This window comes from Salvelinus alpinus, chromosome 6 (assembly GCF_045679555.1).
Source record: "Salvelinus alpinus chromosome 6, SLU_Salpinus.1, whole genome shotgun sequence".
Classification (NCBI taxonomy): Eukaryota; Metazoa; Chordata; class Actinopteri; order Salmoniformes; family Salmonidae; genus Salvelinus; species Salvelinus alpinus.
Window position 1 is genome coordinate 1,451,418 of NC_092091.1, and position 18,086 is coordinate 1,469,503.

Genomic DNA, 18,086 nt, shown 5'->3' on the forward strand with positions numbered 1-18,086 from the left:
TTCTGTTCTTGTCTAATGATGTTCTGTATTATTTATTTATTTATTTCACCAGGTAGGCTAGTTGAGAACAAATTCTCATTTACAACTGCGACCTGGCCAAGATAAAGCAAAGCCAGTGCGACACAAACAACAACACAGTTACACATGGAATAAACAAACATACAGTCAATAACACAATATACATTTTTGTTAAGTCTATTTACAGTGTGTGCAAATGAGATAAGGCCATAGTGGCGAAATAATTACAATTTAGCAATTTAAACACTGGAGTGATAGATGTGCAGAAGATGCATGTGCAAGTAGAGATACTGTGGTGCAAAGGAGCAAAACATTTTTTTATGTAATTCTGTATTATGTTTCATGTTTTGTGTGTACCCCAGGAAAAGTAGCTGCTGCTTTTGCAACTTCCCACAGGCAGTTTACTTTGGGCACACTTTTCATCCGGAGGTGAAAATAGTGCCCCCTACCCTAGTGAAGTTAACTTCTTTGGGATAGGGGGCAGCATTTTCACTTTTGGATGAATAGCGTGCCCAGAGTAAACTGCCTCCTACTCAGTCCCAAATGCTAATATATGCATATTATTATTAGTATTGGATAGAAACCACTCTGAAGTTTCTAAAACTGTTTGAATGATGTCTGTGAGTATAACAGAACTCATATGGCAGGCAACAACCTGAGAGAAAATTCAAACAGGAAGTGGGAAATCTGAGGTTTGTAGACTTTGAACTCAGCCCCTATCGAATACACAGTGGGATATGGGTTATCCTAAGGCTTCCACTAGATGTCAACCTTCTTTAGAACGTTGTTTCAGGCTTCTACCGTGAAGGGGGGCCGGATGAGAGCTGTTTGACTAAGGGGTCTGGCAGCAGCCTCGTTCTCAGTCACGCGCATTTCACATGAGAGGTAGCTCTCGTTCCATTGCTTTTCTACAGACAATGGAATTCTCTGGTTGGAACATTATTGAACATTTATGATAAAAACATCCTAAAGATTGATTCTATACTTAGTTTGACAAGTTTCTACGACCTGTAATATAACTTTTTGAACTTTTCGTCCGACTGGACCTGTTTGGATTTGTTTACCAAACGCCCTAACAAAAGAAGCTATTTGGACATAATTGATGGACTTTATGGAACAAATCAAACATTTATTGTGGAACTGGGATTCCTCGGAGTGCATTCTGATGAAGATCAAAGGTAAGTGAATATTTATAATGCTATTTCGGACTAATGTTGGCGGCGCAACATGGCGGATATTTTTTTTAAAATCTGACACAGCGGTTGCATTAAGGAGAAGTTTATCTATATTTCCATGTATAACACATGTATTTTCATCAACATTTATAATGAGTATTTCTGTGAATTCATGTGGCTATCTGCAAAATCACTGCATGTTTTGGAACTACTGAACGTAACACGCCAATGTAAAATTAGACTTTTGGATATAAATACGAACTTTACCGAACAAAACATACATGTATTGTGTAACATGAAGTCCTATGAGTGTCATGAAGATCATCAAAGGTTAGTGATTCATTTTATCTCTATTTGTGCTTTTTGTGACTCCTCTCTTTGGCGGGAAAAATGGCTGGGTTTTTCTGTGACTTGGTGGTGACCTAACAATCGTTTGTGGAGCTTTCGCTGTAAAGCATTTTTGAAATCAGACACTGGCTGGATTAACGAGAATTGTATCTTTAAAATGGTGCCTAATACTTGTATGTTTGAGAAATTTGATTTATGAGATTTCTGTTGATTTGTATTTGGCGCCCTGCAATTTCATTGGCTGTTGGCGAGGGGTTCCGCTAGACAGGTTCCATACGTGTTATTTCATAGTTTTGATGTCTTTGCTATTATTCTACAATGTAGAAAATAGTAAAAATAAAGGAAAAACCCTGGAATGAGTAGGTGTGGCAACTTTTGACTGGTACTGTATGCAAATGTGTTAGTTTTTTATTTGTAATACATTTGCAACAATTTCAAAAAATCTGTTTTTGCTTTGTCATTATGGGGTATTGTGTGTAGTTGGATTAAATCGTTTTTTCTCTCATCAATCTTAGAATAAGGCTGTAGCGTAACAAAATGTGAAACGAGTCAAGGGGTCTGAATACTTACCGAATGCACTCTGTTGCCATTTTGACGATTCTATATGTATACTGATTCGTTACTGTGATTTTATTGCAATTTGATGTTCCAAACATATTGCTCATTCCCCCTGTCACTATTCCCCAGGTCGTTGCTCTGAAGGAGACTGTGTTCTCAGTCAACTCACCTGGTGAAATAAGGGTACAATAAATTAAATATGTCTGGTGAAGAGAGACTGAGCATATTGATCAGTCATGGAAATAAGTGCTGAAAACACGTTGTCTCACTATTTAAAACGACGCTGGAGAACAAGCCACACGATGACGTGGGTTTATTTGTATTCATTGATACTTGGTATAATATCATCCCAAAATAATATTGAGATTTGTAACTATCATTTCCCCCTCTCACATCTGTTGTACCTTCCGTCTATGCTGCAGGTCTGGTTTGGGGTTAGGACTAGGGGTTAAGACTAGGGGTTAAGACTAGGGGTTAAGACTAGGGGTTAGGACTAGGGGTTAAGACTAGGGGTTAAGACTAGGGGTTAAGACTAGGGGTTAAGACTAGGGGTTAGGACTAGGGGTTAAGACTAGGGGTTAGGACTAGGGGTTAAGACTAGGGGTTATGACTAGGGGTTAAGACTAGGGGTTAGGACTAGGGGTTAAGACTAGGGGTTAAGACTAGGGGTTAGGACTAGGGGTTAGGACTAGGGGTTAGGACTAGGGGTTAGGACTAGGGGTTAGGACTAGGGGTTAGGACTAGGTGTTAGGACTAGGTGTTAGGACTAGGTGTTAAGACTAGGGGTTAGGACTAGGGGTTAAGACTAGGGGTTAGGACTAGGGGTTAGGACTAGGGGTTAGGACTAGGGGTTAGGACTAGGGGTTAGGACTAGGGGTTAGGACTAGGGGTTAAGACTAGGGGTTAGGACTAGGGGTTAGGACTAGGGGTTAGGACTAGGGGTTAGGACTAGGGGTTAGGACTAGGGGTTAGGACTAGGGGTTAGGACTAGGGGTTAAGGTTACCTTGTGTTGCTGCAGGTCTGGTTGGGGGTTAGGACTAGGGGTTAAGACTAGGGGTTAGGACTAGGGGTTAGGACTAGGGGTTAGGACTAGGGGTTAAGACTAGGGGTTAAGACTAGGGGTTAGGACTAGGGGTTAGGACTAGGGGTTAGGACTAGGGGTTAAGACTAGGGGTTAGGACTAGGGGTTAGGACTAGGGGTTAAGACTAGGGGTTAGGACTAGGGGTTAGGACTAGGGGTTAGGACTAGGGGTTAGGACTAGGGGTTAGGCCTAGGGGTTAGGACTAGGGGTTAGGACTAGGGGTTAGGACTAGGGGTTAGGACTAGGGGTTAGGACTAGGGGTTAAGGTTACCTTGTGTTGCTGCAGGTCTGGTTGGGGGTTAGGACTAGGGGTTAAGACTAGGGGTTAGGACTAGGGGTTAGGACTAGGGGTTAGGACTAGGGGTTAAGACTAGGGGTTAAGACTAGGGGTTAGGACTAGGGGTTAGGACTAGGGGTTAGGACTAGGGGTTAAGACTAGGGGTTAAGACTAGGGGTTAGGACTAGGGGTTAGGACTAGGGGTTAAGACTAGGGGTTAGGACTAGGGGTTAGGACTAGGGGTTAGGACTAGGGGTTAGGCCTAGGGGTTAGGACTAGGGGTTAGGACTAGGGGTTAGGACTAGGGGTTAGGACTAGGGGTTAAGGTTACCTTGTGTTGCTGCAGGTCTGGTTGGGGGTTAGGACTAGGGGTTAAGACTAGGGGTTAAGACTAGGGGTTAAGACTAGGGGTTAAGACTAGGGGTTGAGGTTACCTTGTGTTGCTGCAGGTCTGGTTGGGGGTTAAGACTAGGGGTTACGGTTACCTTGTGTTGCTGCAGGTCTGGTTGGGGGTTAAGACTAGGGGTTAAGGTTACCTTGTGTTGCTGCAGGTCTGGTTGGGGGTTAAGACTAGGGGTTAAGGTTACCTTGTGTTGCTGCAGGTCTGGTTGGGGGTTAAGACTAGGGGTTAAGGTTACCTTGTGTTGCTGCAGGTCTGGTTGGGGGTGAGGACTAGGGGTTAAGGTTACCTTGTGTTGCTGCAGGTCTGGTTGGGGGTTAAGACTAGGGGTTAAGGTTACCTTGTGTTGCTGCAGGTCTGGTTGGGGGTTAAGACTAGGGGTTAAGGTTACCTTGTGTTGCTGCAGGTCTGGTTGGGGGTTAAGACTAGGGGTTAAGGTTACCTTGTGTTGCTGCAGGTCTGGTTGGGGGTTAAGACTAGGGGTTAAGGTTACCTTGTGTTGCTGCAGGTCTGGTTGGGGGTTAGGACTAGGGGTTAAGGTTACCTTGTGTTGCTGCAGGTCTGGTTGGGGGTTAGGACTAGGGGTTAAGGTTACCTTGTGTTGCTGCAGGTCTGGTTGGGGGTTAGGACTAGGGGTTAAGGTTACCTTGTGTTGCTGCAGGTCTGGTTGGGGGTTAGGATTAGGGGTTAAGGTTACCTTGTGTTGCTGCAGGTCTGGAGGGGGGAAGGTACAGGGTGGCCGGCTGTGTTTCTGGTGGAAGGGTAGGACCAGTGTGGGGTCCAGCGGTACCCAGGGTACAGGGCCGAGGGCAGAGGGCACGCTGCTATGGGTCTGCTGCAGGTCATAGGCCTCTCGGACAATCCTCCGCCCCTCCACTGCCTTGAAGATGGTTACGAATGGCTCGCCTGCCTTATGACCAATCAGATAGTGGCCCTCAGATAACCTATTAGACACACAGATCAGATAGTGGCCCTTAGATAACCTATTAGACACACAGATCAGATAGTGGCCCTCAGATAACCTATTAGACACACAGATCAGATAGTGACCCTCAGATAACCTATTAGACACACAGATCAGATAGTGGCCCTCAGATAACCTATTAGACACACAGATCAGATAGTGGCCCTCAGATAACCTATTAGACACACAGATCAGATAGTGGCCCTCAGATAACCTATTAGACACACAGATCAGATAGTGGCCCTCAGATAACCTATTAGACACACAGATCAGATAGTGGCCCTCAGATAACCTATTAGACACACAGATCAGATAGTGGCCCTCCGATAACCTATTAGACACACAGATCAGATAGTGGCCCTCCGATAACCTATTAGACACACAGATCAGATATTGGCCCTCCGATAACCTATTAGACACACAGATCAGATAGTGGCCCTCAGATAACCTATTAGACACACAGATCAGATAGTGGCCCTCAGATAACCTAAAGACACAGTGTGTGAGGGGTAGGAATGGGAGGATTTCTCCATTGCCTTCTCAGGCTGTTGTATTGGGCAGTTCAATGGTGAGAAATGCCTCAGTCCCTGGAGCAAAAACTGTACAGTACAGCGCATCAATAAGCTGCTCCCAAACATTTTAAACAGCATCAGGAAAGTGAGTCCATGATAGTACATGTTTGGGATTCAAAGACATTATGAAGGGCAACTCGGAACAAAATGTTTGGGAGCAGCTTATTGATGCCCTGTACTGTAAAGTTATAGCCTTGCTACTCTTATTTTCAAATGTATTTTTACTGTTGTTTTATTTCTTACTTACCTACACACACACACACACACACACAAACACACACACACACACACACACACACACACACACACACACACACACCTTTTTTCCCGCACTATTGGTTAGAGCCTGTAAGTAAGGATTTCACTGTAAAGGTCTACACCTGTTGTATTCGGCGCACGTGACAAATAAACTTTGATTTGAACAGCTGAAGATGTATTTTAAAGAACTGATTGGGTCTCTACTTGACACCAACAAACATCCCATAATGTCTGGCCCGCTGCCCTCCCTAAACCATTGAACGTTCCAGCAGACTTTTATCCCTGCATAACTGGCTACGAGATTACTACAGCTCTGTGGGTGTAACATTTATTGACAATTTTAATACCTTCTGGAAACAAAGCTCATTTTATGAGGAGGATGGGATCCACCCAAATCAATTGGGTTCCTGGATCCTTTCACAGCATTATAAATCTGCGTTGAGACAATGACTTATCAATGACCCAAACCCAGCTCAGTTAATACCTACCATTGAGACAATGACTTATCAATGACCCAAGTCCAGCTCAGTTAATACCTACCATTGAGACAATGACTTATCAATGACCCAAGTCCAGCTCAGTTAATACCTACCATTGAGACAATGACTTATCAATGACCCAAGTCCAGCTCAGTTAATACCTACCATAGAGACAATGACTTATCAATGACCCAAGCCCAGCTCAGTTCATCCCTACCATTGAGACAATGACTTATCAATGACCCAAGTCCAGCTCAGTTAATACCTACCATAGAGACAATGACTTATCAATGACCCAAGTCCAGCTCAGTTAATACCTACCATTGAGACAATGACTTATCAATGACCCAAGCCCAGCTCAGTTAATACCTACCATTGAGACAATGACTTATCAATGACCCAAGCCCAGCTCAGTTAATCCATTGTGTTGCTGAGTTGTCATAATGCTTCAGCAAATGTACATTATCCCAGGGGACGTTGGAAGATACAATGTAAGTAGCCTAATTTATGTCCATCTGTTAGGCCTCATTTAAATTATATTGTGAAGTACATTTTTGTTCGTGAACTTATTTAGCCATAAAAGGGATGAATACTTATTGACTTAAGACATTTCAGCTTTATTTATTTTTTATTAATTTGTAAAAAAAAATATCTAAAAATCAAATTCCACTTTGACATTATGGGGTAATACTGTGTGTAGGCCAGGAAAACACAATCCCAATTCAACCCATTTTAAATTCAGGCTATAACACAACATTTGGGGGGAAAAGTCAAGGGGTGTGAAGACTTTGAAGGCACTGTATCATATTAATTGAATATTGAAATCATTTCAAATGCCCATCCCTAAAACTACACTAGGTGATGGGCCAGTAAGCGAAAGATCGCTGGTTCCAATACCCGCGACGCCAAGGTGAAAAATCTGTTGATGTGCCCTTGAACAAGTCACTTAACCCTAATTTGCTCCAGGGACACCGTACTACTATGGCTGACCCTGGAAAACAATATATTTCACTGCATCTATCCGGTGTGTGACAAGAAAATAAAATTAATAATACACTATAATACACTACAATAAAATAAAATGAATGTTACACTATAATACACAACAATAAAAGGTTGGAAGACATTACACCACTTTACACCTTTAGCAAGACAATAAACTCACCAGTAAGAGGAAGTCAACTCACCAGTAAGAGGAAGTCAACTCACCAGTAAGAGGAAGTCAACTCACCAGTAAGAGGAAGTCAACTCACCCAGTGATCTTCTTCAGCAGATGATGCAGTATGTTGAGGGACTTGGCTGGTCTGCAGGGTAGAAACAGAGGAGAGACAAGAGTAGAAAGAGATGAGTAGAGAGAGATGAGTAGATAGATGAGAGAGCAGAGGAGGAAGAGACAGAGAGTGGAGAGTAGAGAGAGAGAGGAGAGTAGAGAGAAAAGAGTAGAGTAGAGAGAGGAGAGAGTAGAGAGGGGAGGAAGAGCATAGCAGAGAGAGACAGAGGAGAGAATATATTACATCAGGTTGGACTGAGGATGATAGATATTAGATAATGAATTCTAACATGCATCACTGATTGTAATGCTACAATGATCACTGAGGACAGCTAGTGATGATTAGATGCATTTCTGTAGTATGGCTCTCCTGTCCTTTAACTCACTTGAAGTCACAGGAAGGGTTGTGTTTCCAGTTTTCTGGCAGCTTCCGAAGCAGAGCTACCTTTGATGTGAGGGCACTGATATGACCTAGAGAGAGAGAGGGAGAAGAGAGCCCTCAGCAAGCTGGTCCTGGGGCTCTGTTCACAAACACACCCCACAGAGCCCCAGGACACCAACACAATTACACCCAAACAAATCATGAGGAAACAAAAAAAATTATTACTTGACACATTGGAAATAATTAACAAAAAAACACAGCAACCTAGAATGCTATTAGGCCCTAAACAGAGAGTACACCGTGGCAGAATACCTGACCAATCTGACTGACCCAAACTTAAGGAAAGCTGTGACTATGTACAGACTCAGTGAGCATAGCCTTGCTATTGAGAAAGGCCGCCGTAGGCAGACATGGCTCTCAAGAGAAGACAGGCTATATGAACACTGCCCACAAAATTTGGTGGAATGTGAGCTGCACTTCCTGACCTCCTGACAAATGTATGACCATATTAGAGACACATATTACCCTCAGATTACACAGATCCACAAAGAATTAGAAAAAAATCAATATTGATAAACTCCCATATCAATTGGGTGAAATACCAGTGTGCAATCACAGCAGCAAGATGTGTCCTTTTTACATATCTTACCTATATAGGGGACAGTGTAGTAGTATCTTACCTATATAGGGGACAGTGTAGTAGTATCTTACCTATATAGGGGACAGTGTAGTAGTATCTTACCTATATAGGGGACAGTGTAGTAGTATCTTACCTATATAGGGGACAGTGTAGTAGTATCTTACCTATATAGGGGACAGTGTAGTAGTATCTTACCTATATATAGGGGACAGTGTAGTAGTATCTTACCTATATAGGGGACAGTGTAGTAGTATCTTACCTATATAGGGGACAGTGTAGTAGTATCTTACCTATATATAGGGGACAGTGTAGTAGTATCTTACCTATATAGGGGACAGTGTAGTAGTATCTTACCTATATAGGGGACAGTGTAGTAGTATCTTACCTATATAGGGGACAGTGTAGTAGTATCTTACCTATATATAGGGGACAGTGTAGTAGTATCTTACCTATATATAGGGGACAGTGTAGTAGTATCTTACCTATATATAGGGGACAGTGTAGTAGTATCTTACCTATATAGGGGACAGTGTAGTAGTATCTTACCTATATATAGGGGACAGTGTAGTAGTAGCTTACCTATATAGGGGACAGTGTAGTAGTATCTTACCTATATAGGGGACAGTGTAGTAGTATCTTACCTATATAGGGGACAGTGTAGTAGTATCTTACCTATATAGGGGACAGTGTAGTAGTATCTTACCTATCTAGGGGACAGTGTAGTAGTATCTTACCTATATAGGGGACAGTGTAGTAGTATCTTACCTATATAGGGGACAGTGTAGTAGTATCTTACCTATATATAGGGGACAGTGTAGTAGTATCTTACCTATATAGGGGACAGTGTAGTAGTATCTTACCTATATAGGGGACAGTGTAGTAGTATCTTACCTATATATAGGGGACAGTGTAGTAGTATCTTACCTATATATAGGGGACAGTGTAGTAGTATCTTACCTATATAGGGGACAGTGTAGTAGTATCTTACCTATATAGGGGACAGTGTAGTAGTATCTTACCTATATAGGGGACAGTGTAGTAGTATCTTACCTATATAGGGGACAGTGTAGTAGTATCTTACCTATATAGGGGACAGTGTAGTAGTATCTTACCTATATAGGGGACAGTGTAGTAGTATCTTACCTATATATAGGGGACAGTGTAGTAGTATCTTACCTATATATAGGGGACAGTGTAGTAGTATCTTACCTATATAGGGGACAGTGTAGTAGTATCTTACCTATATAGGGGACAGTGTAGTAGTATCTCACCTATATATAGGGGACAGTGTAGTAGTATCTTACCTATATAGGGGACAGTGTAGTAGTATCTTACCTATATAGGGGACAGTGTAGTAGTATCTTACCTATATAGGGGACAGTGTAGTAGTATCTTACCTATATATAGGGGACAGTGTAGTAGTATCTTACCTATATAGGGGACAGTGTAGTAGTATCTTACCTATATAGGGGACAGTGTAGTAGTATCTTACCTATATAGGGGACAGTGTAGTAGTATCTTACCTATATATAGGGGACAGTGTAGTAGTATCTTACCTATATAGGGGACAGTGTAGTAGTATCTTACCTATATATAGGGGACAGTGTAGTAGTATCTCACCTATATATAGGGGACAGTGTAGTAGTATCTTACCTATATAGGGGACAGTGTAGTAGTATCTTACCTATATAGGGGACAGTGTAGTAGTATCTTACCTATATAGGGGACAGTGTAGTAGTATCTTACCTATATATAGGGGACAGTGTAGTAGTATCTTACCTATATAGGGGACAGTGTAGTAGTATCTTACCTATATAGGGGACAGTGTAGTAGTATCTTACCTATATAGGGGACAGTGTAGTAGTATCTTACCTATATATAGGGGACAGTGTAGTAGTATCTTACCTATATAGGGGACAGTGTAGTAGTATCTTACCTATATATAGGGGACAGTGTAGTAGTATCTTACCTATATATAGGGGACAGTGTAGTAGTATCTTACCTATATAGGGGACAGTGTAGTAGTATCTTACCTATATAGGGGACAGTGTAGTAGTATCTTCCCTATATAGGGGACAGTGTAGTAGTATCTTACCTATATATAGGGGACAGTGTAGTAGTATCTTACCTATATATAGGGGACAGTGTAGTAGTATCTTACCTATATAGGGGACAGTGTAGTAGTATCTTACCTATATAGGGGACAGTGTAGTAGTATCTTACCTATATAGGGGACAGTGTAGTAGTATCTTACCTATATATAGGGGACAGTGTAGTAGTATCTTAGCCCAGAACTACACGGCAGGACCTGGTCAATGACCTGAAGAGAGCTGGGACCACAGTCTCAAAGAAAACCATTAGTAACACACTACGCCATCATGGATTAAAATCCTGCAGCGCACGCAAGGTCCCCCTGCTCAAGCCAGCGCATGTCCAGGCCTGTCTGAAGTTTGCCAATGACCATCTGGATGATCCAGAGGAGGAATGGGAGAAGGTCATGTGGTCTGATGAGACAAAAATAGAGCTTTTTGGTCTAAACTCCACTCGCCGTGTTTGGAGGAAGAAGAAGGATGAGTACAACCCCAAGAACACCATCCCAACCGTGAAGCATGGAGGTGGAAACATCATTCTTTGGGGATGCCTTTCTGCAATGGGGACAGGACGACTGCACCGTATTGAGGGGAGGATGGATGGGGCCATGTATTGCGAGATCTTGGCCAACAACCTCCTTCCCTCAGTAAGAGCATTGAAGATGGGTCGTGGCTGGGTCTTCCAGCATGACAACGACCCAAAACACACAGCCAGGGCAACTAAGTAGTGGCTCCGTAAGAAGCATCTCAAGGTCCTGGAGTGGCCTAGCCAGTCTCCAGACCTGAACCCAATAGAAAATCTTTGGAGGGAGCTGAAAGTCCGTATTGCCCAGCGACAGCCCCGAAACCTGAAGGATCTGGAGAAGTTCTGTATGGAGGAGTGGGCCAAAATCCCTGCTGCAGTGTGTGCAAACCTGGTCAAGAACTACAGGAAACGTATGATCTCTGTAATTGCAAACAAAGGTTTCTGTACCAAATATTAAGTTCTGCTTTTCTGATGTATCAAATACTTATGTCATGCAATAAAATGCAAATTAATTACTTAAAAATCATACAATGTGATTTTCTGGATTTTTGTTTTAGATTCCGTCTCTCACAGTTGAAGTGTACCTATGATAAAAATTACAAACCTCTACATGCTTTGTAAGTAGGAAAACCTGCATAATCGGCAGTGTATCAAATACTTGTTCTCCCCACTGTATATAGGGGACAGTGTAGTAGTATCTTACCTATATAGGGGACAGTGTAGTAGTATCTTACCTATATAGGGGACAGTGTAGTAGTATCTTACCTATATAGGGGACAGTGTAGTAGTATCTTACCTATATAGGGGACAGTGTAGTAGTATCTTACCTATATAGGGGACAGTGTAGTAGTATCTTACCTATATAGGGGACAGTGTAGTAGTATCTTACCTATATAGGGGACAGTGTAGTAGTATCTTACCTATATAGGGGACAGTGTAGTAGTATCTTACCTATATAGGGGACAGTGTAGTAGTATCTTACCTATATAGGGGACAGTGTAGTAGTATCTTACCTATATAGGGGACAGTGTAGTAGTATCTTACCTATATAGGGGACAGTGTAGTAGTATCTTACCTATATAGGGGACAGTGTAGTAGTATCTTACCTATATAGGGGACAGTGTAGTAGTATCTTACCTATATAGGGGACAGTGTAGTAGTATCTTACCTATATAGGGGACAGTGTAGTAGTATCTTACCTATATAGGGGACAGTGTAGTAGTATCTTACCTATATAGGGGACAGTGTAGTAGTATCTTACCTATATAGGGGACAGTGTAGTAGTATCTTACCTATATAGGGGACAGTGTAGTAGTATCTTACCTATATAGGGGACAGTGTAGTAGTATCTTACCTATATAGGGGACAGTGTAGTAGTATCTTACCTATATATAGGGGACAGTGTAGTAGTATCTTACCTATATATAGGGGACAGTGTAGTAGTATCTTACCTATATAGGGGACAGTGTAGTAGTATCTTACCTATATAGGGGACAGTGTAGTAGTATCTTACCTATATAGGGGACAGTGTAGTAGTATCTTACCTATATATAGGGGACAGTGTAGTAGTATCTTACCTATATATAGGGGACAGTGTAGTAGTATCTTACCTATATAGGGGACAGTGTAGTAGTATCTTACCTATATAGGGGACAGTGTAGTAGTATCTTACCTATATATAGGGGACAGTGTAGTAGTATCTTACCTATATAGGGGACAGTGTAGTAGTATCTTACCTATATAGGGGACAGTGTAGTAGTATCTTACCTATATAGGGGACAGTGTAGTAGTATCTTACCTATATATAGGGGACAGTGTAGTAGTATCTTACCTATATATAGGGGACAGTGTAGTAGTATCTTACCTATATAGGGGACAGTGTAGTAGTATCTTACCTGTATAGGGGACAGTGTAGTAGTATCTTACCTATATATAGGGGACAGTGTAGTAGTATCTTACCTATATAGGGGACAGTGTAGTAGTATCTTACCTATATAGGGGACAGTGTAGTAGTATCTTACCTATATAGGGGACAGTGTAGTAGTATCTTACCTATATATAGGGGACAGTGTAGTAGTATCTTACCTATATAGGGGACAGTGTAGTAGTATCTTACCTATATATAGGGGACAGTGTAGTAGTATCTTACCTATATATAGGGGACAGTGTAGTAGTATCTTACCTATATAGGGGACAGTGTAGTAGTATCTTACCTATATAGGGGACAGTGTAGTAGTATCTTACCTATATAGGGGACAGTGTAGTAGTATCTTACCTATATAGGGGACAGTGTAGTAGTATCTTACCTATATAGGGGACAGTGTAGTAGTATCTTACCTATATAGGGGACAGTGTAGTAGTATCTTACCTATATAGGGGACAGTGTAGTAGTATCTTACCTATATAGGGGACAGTGTAGTAGTATCTTACCTATATAGGGGACAGTGTAGTAGTATCTTACCTATATAGGGGACAGTGTAGTAGTATCTTACCTATATATAGGGGACAGTGTAGTAGTATCTTACCTATATATAGGGGACAGTGTAGTAGTATCTTACCTATATAGGGGACAGTGTAGTAGTATCTTACCTATATAGGGGACAGTGTAGTAGTATCTTACCTATATAGGGGACAGTGTAGTAGTATCTTACCTATATAGGGGACAGTGGTGGAGAGTAGTAGTGTAGTAGTATCTTACCTATATAGGGGACAGTGTAGTAGTATCTTACCTATATAGGGGACAGTGTAGTAGTATCTTACCTATATAGGGGACAGTGTAGTAGTATCGTACCTATATAGGGGACAGTGGTGGAGAGTAGTCGTGTCTTACCTATATAGGGGACAGTGTAGTAGTATCTTACCTATATAGGGGACAGTGGTGGAGAGTAGTAGTGTAGTAGTATCTTACCTATATAGGGGACAGTGTAGTAGTATCTTACCTATATTGGACAGTGCTAGAGTGTAGTCGTGTCTTACCTATATAGGGGACAGTGCTAGAGTGTAGTTGTGTCTCAGCCCACAGCCGGCAGGCCTCAGTCTTAGTTAGACTCTCCACTCCATAAGAAAGCTGGTACTCCATCTTGGACAGGACATAGACAGGGACTAGCTGCAGGACACACACACAGGTTTACTCAACACAGTGAACAGCATATACCAGCTAGGTGGTACATGTTTACAAAGAGGGAGTATATTAAAACCAAAAAAATGTTTTAAGTGAAATATAAACTTTTGTCTGAAGCCGAAAAAGACATGAAATTCTGAAGTTAATTTGACCTACTCACTAACTAGGCTTTTCAGCAGTAACCTGAACCTGTATTGATCTACTGTACTGCAACAACAACTCACATTGGACGGGTTGATTAGGATTCAAACCTCTCAAACAGCCTAATACTCTTAGAGGAGGTGGACCCCATTAATGTACTTGGTAATGTAAATGTGTTTTATCATGTAAGACATCATGTCATTCATGTAATCATTATGGGGAGGTTTTCCCAGACACAGATCAAGCCTGGCTCTGGACAACACAAGGTCAATGGAAGATCTCCAGACAAGTATATTTCTGGGTCGGCGAGGTTCAAAAGTGATGTGGCAAAATGTGTGCGTATTTTTTTCTGATCTCATGAACTGGTCAGGTAAAACCCTGGGTCCTATTCGAAGGCTATGACAGTGTCTTTCTCACTGGCACGACCAAGCCAGTTGGCCAAAAATCTTCTGGCTCTAACAGAATTCTCCTGGCCCGGGACATGGTGTAGTTTTTAATGCATTGGGGTCATACAGTTACCATGCCTCGATTTTAATCCCACTTTGTAACAACAAAACGTGGAAAAAGTAAAGGGGTGTGAATACTTTCTGAAGGCCCTGTATCTGTTGTGGTGCCCAGCCTGAGCCTGTGGGTGTGTGTGTGTGTGTGTGTGTGTGTGTGTGTGTGTGTGTGTGTGTGTGTGTGTGTGTGTGTGTGTGTGTGTGTGTGCGTGTGTTCCAGACCTTGTTGTGGTGCCCAGCCTGTGGGTGTGTGTGTGTCCCAGACCTTGTTGTGGTGCCCAGCCTGCGAGAGTGTGTGTGTGTGTGTGTGTGTGTGTGTGTGTGTGTGTGTGTGTGTGTGTGTGTGTGTGTGTGTGTGTGTGTGTGTGTGTGTGTGTGTGTGTGTTCCAGACCTTGTTGCTGGTGCCCAGCCTCTGTGTGTGTGTGTGTCCCAGACCTTGTTGTGGTGCCCAGCCTGCGAGAGTGTGTGTGTGTGTGTGTGTGTGTGTGTGTGTGTGTGTGTGTGTGTGTGTGTGTGTGTGTGTGTGTGTGTGTGTGTGTGTGTGTGTGTGTTCCAGACCTTGTTGCTGGTGCCCAGCCTGCGAGTGTGTGCCAGACAGACGTCACTCCGCACCAGCAGCAGCAGGTCCTGTAGACCGTACAGTTTATACAGCAGGTTTCCTTCCTCTGGAGATGAATAGTCCTCCTCATCCTCAGCCCCCCCCATGAGATCATCACACAGCAGCCCTGGGGGGGACATTAACATGTAACACAGAAGCCCGGGGGGGGGGGACACATTAACATGTAACACAGTAGCCTGGGGGGGGGACACATTAACATGTAACACAGCAGCCCTGGGGGGGGGGGACACATTAACATGTAACACAGCAGCCTGGGGGGGGGACACATTAACATGTAACACAGCAGCCCGGGGGGGACACATTAACATGTAACACAGCAGCCCTGGGTGGAACATTAACATGTAACACAGCAGCCCTGGGGGTACACAACATGTAACACAGCAGCCCGGGGGGGACACATTAACATGTAACACAGCAGCCCTGGGGGGGACACATTAACATGTAACACAGCAGCCCGGGGGGGACACATTAACATGTAACACAGCAGCCCTGGGGGGGACACATTAATATGTAACACAGCAGCCCTGAGGGGGACACATTAACATGTAACACAGCAGCCTTGGGGGGAGGACACATTAACATGTAACACAGCAGCCCTGGGGGGGACACATTAACATGTAACACAGCAGCCCTGGGGGGGACACATTAACATGTAACACAGCAGTCCTGGGGGGACACATTAACATGTTACACAGCAGCCCTGGGGGGACACATTAACATGTAACACATCCACAGCTATCATCATTACACACATACCATGCTACAGTCTCATATACTGAATATATTTGTATCCGTCTGTGTTGATGGTTAATACTAACGTTTTTGTTGTACAGTCTTCCTGTTGTCTATTGGTCCAGATTGAGAAGGGGCGTCGACATACGTCTCTCCATCCTGGGTACTCTCCAGGTAGTTGGACACACAAGGCTTCACCAGCGACTGGGGGTTTGGGTTGGAGAGGGGTTCTGCAGGCTGGGAGGAGCAGGGTCTGGCTGGATCCTGGGTCTGGTTGTTAGAGGGTTTGAGCATGGCCTTCTGCATGGCTAGGATCTGACCCAGCTGGTCACAGCCTCCTGGTACCTTAGCCTTCCTGGCCACTCTCCTTGTCCCAGTGGCGAGGGGTGGTGGTGAGGAGGCAGAGGGGGATCGGGGGGTGTCATGTTGATGTGTTGGGGAGAGTTGGGTCACCGTGGTTGGGGGTAACCTGTTGGTGGTGGAGACTGGGGATACAGGGTCATCAATCACCAGGCGCTCGTCTTCTGAGTCTCCACCGGAGGATACCTGCTCCTCCTGTACAGAGCCAGGTTTCAGCTGATTGGCTGAAGGGACAGTAGCAGTCAATGATTGTTCAGCAGAGCTCCGCTCTCTCCCCTCTGTCTCTGAAACCACCTTCGTGTTTGTCCATAAGTTCACCTCTTCGTCCTGAGTTCTGCTGGCCTTAGATACCTCTTTAACCAGGGCCCCACTGCACTGTTTAGACTTGGTTTGAGGCTGACTGACCGAGTCTTTCTGTAGATTATGGGTCTTCAGCCTCTTGGGGGACTGAGTCGTTTCTCCAAACGTTTCTAGGTCTGTGAGATCCAGTCCAAAGTCCAGACCAGAAGTCTCAAACGACACCAGCATCCTCTGGGAGCTCTCCTGTAGAACACACACTGAGTTAGAGCTCTCCTGTAGAACACACACTGAGTTAGAGCTCTCCTGTAGAGCACACACACTGAGTTAGAGCTCTCCTGTAGAGCACACACACTGAATTAGAGCTCTCCTGTAGAGCACACACTGAATTAGAGCTCTCCTGTAGAGCACACACACTGAATTAGAGCTCTCCTGTAGAGCACACACTGAGTTAGAGCTCTCCTGTAGAGCACACACACTGAGTTAGAGCTCTCCTGTAGAGCACACACTGAGTTAGAGCTCTCCTGTAGAGCACACACTGAATTAGAGCTCTCCTGTAGAGCACACACTGAATTAGAGCTCTCCTGTAGAGCACACACACTGAATTAGAGCTCTCCTGTAGAGCACACACTGAGTTAGAGCTCTCCTGTAGAGCACACACACTGAGTTAGAGCTCTCCTGTAGAGCACACACTGAGTTAGAGCTCTCCTGTAGAGCACACACTGAGTTAGAGCTCTCCTGTAGAGCACACACTGAGTTAGAGCTCTCCTGTAGAGCACACACTGAGTTAGAGCTCTCCTGTAGAGCACACACACTGAGTTAGAGCTCTCCTGTAGAGCACACACTGAGTTAGAGCTCTCCTGTAGAGCACACACTGAGTTAGAGCTCTCCTGTAGAACACACACACTGAATGAATTAGAGCTCTCCTGTAGAACACACACACTGAATTAGAGCTCTCCTGTAGAACACACACACTGAGTTAGAGCTCTCCTGTAGAACACACACTGAATTAGAGCTCTCCTGTAGAGCACACACTGAGTTAGAGCTCTCCTGTAGAGCACACACTGAGTTAGAGCTCTCCTGTAGAGCACACACTGAGTTAGAGCTCTCCTGTAGAGCACACACTGAGTTAGAGCTCTCCTGTAGAGCACACACTGAGTTAGAGCTCTCCTGTAGAGCACACACTGAATTAGAGCTCTCCTGTAGAGCACACACTGAGTTAGAGCTCTCCTGTAGAGCACACACACTGGGTTAGAAACCAACTTTACTCTAGCA

General features: G+C 43.7%; 1 protein-coding gene across 1 annotated transcript in view; it reads right to left on the minus strand.

Annotated features, from left to right (window-relative positions):
- The window catches only part of ice2 (interactor of little elongator complex ELL subunit 2), a 49,845-nt gene that overhangs the window by 18,853 nt on the left and 12,906 nt on the right, over nucleotides 1-18,086 (minus strand). The window contains exons 9-14 of the mRNA XM_071405108.1: nucleotides 16,241-17,057; nucleotides 15,362-15,528; nucleotides 14,017-14,146; nucleotides 7,789-7,873; nucleotides 7,386-7,436; nucleotides 4,557-4,803 (exon numbers count right to left, since the gene is read on the minus strand). Coding sequence (XP_071261209.1) covers nucleotides 4,557-4,803; nucleotides 7,386-7,436; nucleotides 7,789-7,873; nucleotides 14,017-14,146; nucleotides 15,362-15,528; nucleotides 16,241-17,057 — 1,497 coding nt within the window. The remainder of the gene's footprint in view (nucleotides 1-4,556; nucleotides 4,804-7,385; nucleotides 7,437-7,788; nucleotides 7,874-14,016; nucleotides 14,147-15,361; nucleotides 15,529-16,240; nucleotides 17,058-18,086) is intronic.